At 42.4% G+C, this 5,350-nt stretch overlaps 1 protein-coding gene across 4 annotated transcripts in view; it reads right to left on the reverse strand.

Annotated features, from left to right (window-relative positions):
* The window catches only part of ZNF106 (zinc finger protein 106), a 49,088-nt gene extending 46,193 nt beyond the window's left edge, over positions 1–2,895 (reverse strand). For 2 of the 4 annotated variants that reach the window (XM_014534839.1, XM_014534837.1), the window contains exon 1: positions 2,810–2,895. In XM_014534839.1, coding sequence (XP_014390325.1) covers positions 2,810–2,863 — 54 coding nt within the window. In that variant the 5' untranslated portion in view covers positions 2,864–2,895. The remainder of the gene's footprint in view (positions 1–2,809) is intronic. The other 2 variants (XM_014534838.1, XM_014534840.1) reach the window with 2 other exon arrangements.
* Positions 2,896–5,350: the final 2,455 nt, after the last annotated feature.

Here is a 5,350-nt window from a genome sequence, read left to right on the forward strand (position 1 = left end):
TTTTTCTATTCTGGGCCAGCTTTAGCTCTGAGGCCTCGCTGCTGAAAGCAGGTTTCTGGCCTTTACCTTCTGTATTTGATACAATGTTGCGGTCCGGCTGGCTGAAGCCCGGCTGACTGAAAGCTGGTTTCTGGGGTTTTGTTTAGCTTCTATATTTGCCAACATAGTTCCTTAGAGTTGCAGCTGAGAGGCCGGCAAGTCAGGCGCGGAACATTGGAGTCCACAGTCACCGGAGCAAGCAAGCCTCCCTGTTCGCTTCAGTGCATGGCTGCCGGCCACCATCTTGGCTGACAGTTAATTTGCATAAGGATATGCTGATTAGCCAATGGGAAGGGTAGCGGTCGTACACTAATTACCATGTTTCTCTTTTATTAGTGTAGATGTTTCTATCTCTTTCTCCCTCTCCCTCTCCCTCCCTCTCTAAAAATCAATAAAAATATTTTTTAAAAAACAAAACAACTTTTTAAATATATATTTTTTAACTGGAGGGCTTTTCAGTCTTTGATAAATTAATGAATATCAGGATACTCAGGGATGGAATAAACAGCTCATACTTAAAAGTCAACCTAAGATTCCTTTTTCCTCCACAGCGTATTTGGAAAAAATGAGAGTTACACTACTTTGGGAAACTAGAGAGTGCACTGCCTCAACATAAGTTGTTCATGATCTATCTAAAAATAGTATCAGAGCTATTTCTTTCAATTACCTATAATGCTAATTTCTTAGACCACATTAATCTTAACACTTAAATCATGCCATTTCCTTGCTTAAAGGCCTGTAGTTGGCTTTGCCTAAGGATAGTCCCAGTCCTTGATTTAACTTCATTATGATCCATATAAAAGTGTGAAGATACTAAAATATGTTTCAAACCAGAGTAGAAGAAAAGACTTAAAATAGCAAAATTATGAAATATCACAAGATAGAGCTACTACTCCATCAAAGTCCGAGTTCACACCTCTGAGTGTCTATCTATGTACCTCACGCTTTATCAATTTCCGATCCCTTCAATCTGAAAGTAGCCATAAGGGATTTTTGTTTATGGAAAATTTGTGTAAACCCTGATCTAAATTTTTTAAAACTAGAAAAGCAGTTTTTTGTTTTGTTTTTTACTTTTGTAAAAGGCAGCAGGTATAATATTAAACACTAGAGGCCCTGTGCATGAAAATCCATGCACTGGAGGGGGTGTCCCTCAGCCTGGCCACCCCCTCTCACAGTCCAGGAGCCCTCAGGGGCGGGAGGCGACCCAGCGATCAGGGGAAGGCGATGCCCCATCACACCTCTGCTGCTGCCACTGCCAGCAGCGCAAGCCTCGGCTGCCCTGGTTACCTGAGCCTCGGGCCGGCCCTGGGCAGCTGGGAGGCTGAGGGGACTGGGCGCCACCATCTTTGAGGGCATGACAGTCAATTAGCATATCCCCTCCTTACTAGCTGTGGGCACCACCATCTTTGCGACAGTGTGAGGGTCAATTAGCACATTCCCTCTTTATTAGATAGAATGATTTTGAAATCTCAACTTACTTTTCCATCACTATCAGATATCCTGTAAGGAAAAAAAAATTCTTCATCTCAGCCTACTCGATGGACCATAGTCAAACCCCTCAGTCTTGCATTCAACACTGTTTACTGTTTCCACTTAAATTACAAATTAAATTACAGTCCCACCATTCCCAAGACGAAACTGTTTTAATCAGATGAGCCTTCTTACCAACTCCTAGAACTGTTATATGCCATTATACCTCTGTATCTTTGTACACGTTCTCTCACCCAAAATGTCTCTTCTCTATTTATTTCAAACCATCTTACTTCCAAATATCTTTCAGAGAGCTCACAATGACCTTCCCCGTTATCTGAATTCCCAATATTAAAGAACATCTTAAAAGAATAGAGAAAAAAATCCTCAATATTTAAGCTAGCTGCACTACTTTGAAAGCAAAGGATAAAGGCAAGAAAAAGCAAAAAGTGAGACAACTTGCAGCCAACTTCCCTAGGCACAGGGAAATTCTTTTCGTTCTCAAAAATGTCTGTTTTTCTTGGAGCAATATCCCCACCCTGTGGACATCGAGGATATTATTAATACCATTTCTGCTGTCCTGCACTTTTCACAAGCATAGGCAGAAATGGAATGCAGGCGAACATAATGCTGTATCCTTAGTTATTCTCAGCTAATCAGAAAGTAGTATAACCTCAAATAACTTAAATGTTAAGGTATTTTCTCCATAACTATTAACTAAATTTCTCTTTATTATCTACTTTTGAGTATCCTCAGATTCTGGGTAGAGGTTTAATAATATAGTTACTGGCTTTATGAGGCAGTAATGAGAAAGAAACCAGTAGAATGAGACTATGGTTTAAGAAAGAAGCATAAATAAGACAGCATTAAAAGCTTTTACCCATTGGGCAGGCTAGAAGGGGTCAATGGGGGAGGGGGAAAAGAGACATATGTAATACTTTCAACAATAACGATTTTTAAAAATAAAAGCTTTTACCCATCTATAAATTTCATATGATGTCTCTGAAAAAATGACCAGTCATGCCCTGGCCATGTGGTTCAGTGGTGATGCATCAACCCGTGCGCCAAAGGGTCTTGGGTTCGATTCCTGGCCAGGGGCACATACCTGGGTTGCAGGTTAATTCCCCACCCTGGTGGGGGTATGTGCATGAGGCAACCAGTCGATGTTTCTCTCTCACATTGATGCTTCTCTCTCTCTCTCTCCCCCACTTCCCTCCCTTCTGCTCTCTAAAAATCAATGAGGATTAACAACAAAAAAGACCAGTCACAAAGCCTCAGATTCTCCCTCTTCTATTATTACCTTTTTTGAGCTGTACACGATGTTGCACAATATGCATTTTCGTTCTCGTACCATAGTGACCAGATCTGAAGCACTCAACGTCACACCTGCAATGAGGAAGTAACATTTAGTAACCTTTTTCCCCCCTCAGATGTCTTCTTAGATTCTTCTTAGCTTGGCCAAAAATACAAGTTTTACATCTCCCTCACCTCCACCCTGTTCCTCCCCCAGTCTTCTCATCTTGGTAAATGAAAATTCCAATTTTCCAGGTACCTAGGGCAAAAACTTTGAGAATCATCCTTGGTCCCGCTTTCTCTCCCCATATCCACCCTCACCAGCAAATCCTGTCAGTCCCACCTTGAAATATATCCAAAACCCAACTATTCATCACTACTTAGCCTATCATCACAAGGAACTAGCCTACTGATTTGACTTCCTATTTCTACTCTTATCCTCTTACAGCCTATTCTCAAAACAGTAGCCAGAGATTCTCAGAATGAGATTCTTTTAAAATTTAAATCAGATCACATAATTCCTCTGCTCAGAATCTTTCAATAGATTCCCACCTCATTCAGAGAAGATCCAAAGTCCTTTGTCATGAGCTACAAAGTCTGTTTCTCACTTTCTCTGACTCCATGCCCTACCACTCTCCCTCTATCCCTCCACTCGTTGCCCTCCTTGCTATTCCTTGCTCACATCAGTGATTCTCCTACCCTAAGGCTTCTTCTATATTTCCTGTTCTCTCTGCATGAAATATTCTTCCCTAAGATGTCTTTATGGTTCTCATGGCTCACTCTCTCATGCAGCCTCATCAAGGACGCCTTCCCTGACCTCCTACAGAATACTTTCTAACCTTCATTTGCACTATTCCCCTATTAACCTGCTTAATTTTTTAATAGCACTGTGGTAGACTGTTTCCATAGATGGCCACAGCCATATCTTCCACCCCATGTACTCTTTTGCAATGTGATCTTGTTATCCCTACCTATCAAAAGGTGAGTCCAGCCTTAGCCGATTTGGCTCAGTGGACAGAGCATCGGCCTGTGGACTGAAGGGTCCCAGGTTCGATTCTGGTCAAGGGCACATGCCTGGGTTGCGGGCTTGGTCCCTAGTAGGGGATGTGCAGGAAGCAGTCGATCAATGATTCTCTCTCATCATTGATGTTTCTATCTCTCTCTCCTTCTCCCTTCCTCTCTGAAATCAATAAAAATATATTTTTAAAAAAAGAGTCCATTTTCCCTCCCTGTGATCTGTTTTGACCAATAAAATGTGGTGGACGTGACAATGTAATTTCTGAGAGTAGGCCTTTAAAAAGCTGCAGCTTCTGCCTTTGCACACTTGGAAAACCCCCTCTTAGAACGCAGCCATCATGCTGTGAGAAGCCCAAGCCAAAAGGAGAGGCCAAGGGGAAAAAACTGAAGCCTCCGTTGAGCACCCAAACAACAAGGACCACCTGACAGCGGTGTTGGGTGAGGAAGCTATGTCATGTTCTAAAGCCATCTGCCAATGAGGGGTTCTAAGACCAGTTAAAGAACCATGCAGATGAGCCCTTTTCTACCAACAGAATTGTCAGAAACAATAAGTGTTATTTTAAGTCAGAAAATTTTGTGGTACATTGTTACACAGCAAAAAATACCCGAAACAAGCATCTTTTACTACCTGACATAGTATATATTTGTTATTCTCTATTTGCCCCATTTAAAAATTAAGTGCCACAAGAACAGGGACTTTGTATGTTTTGTTCACTAGCACAGGCCTAGCACTCAGTACCTGGCACACTGCAGGTACTCCGTAAGTATTTGTTGAATTGTTCCAAATGGAACTATCTTGGGCTATGAATTGTGAGATAGAGAGCTGGGTAAATACTGGGGTTTGGATTAAGACCAGAGATTTTCTATTTTATAATCCTCCATACTTTCCTCTTGAGTCCCTGCAAAGACACTCTACATGAGAATTTAATGCCACTCTTCAAGCCGCACTGTTTTCCTGCGCGCGCGCGCGCGCGCGCGCACACACACACACACCAGGCTCTAATAGATATATCTGCCTCCTCGCCTGGCTTCGTTCCTTAGGGGACTTAAAACTGTGAGGTAATGAAGTTATAAACTATCCTAATTTAATCTGTAACTCCTAGACAACGTGGTAGAAGGGCCAATGAGAAGAGGCCTAAGGTTCTCTACTTCTCTTGGCCACTCAGCAGTTTCCTTGCTATTGCAACCCACTTCAGACCACTACTTAATGTCTAAAATGATTTTACTCAGTAACAAAGTACAAAACACCAAAATAAGATTACATACCTCCCTCCCTCCCTCCCCTTCCACTCTCAGAAAAGCAATGAGGAAAAAATATCCTGGCTCTAGCCAGTTTGGCTCAGTGGATAGAGCATTGGCCTGTGGACTGAAGGGTCGCAGGTTCGACTCCACTCAAGGGCACGTGCCTGGGTTGCAGGCTCGATCCCCAACAGCGGGAATGCAGGAAGCAGCGGATCAATGAGTCTCTCTCATCATTGATGTTTCTGTCTCTCTCCCCCTCTCCCTTTCTCTCTGAAATCAATAAAAATAT

This window comes from Myotis brandtii, unplaced genomic scaffold, assembly GCF_000412655.1.
Source record: "Myotis brandtii unplaced genomic scaffold, ASM41265v1 scaffold133, whole genome shotgun sequence".
In the NCBI taxonomy this organism is placed as follows: Eukaryota; Metazoa; Chordata; class Mammalia; order Chiroptera; family Vespertilionidae; genus Myotis; species Myotis brandtii.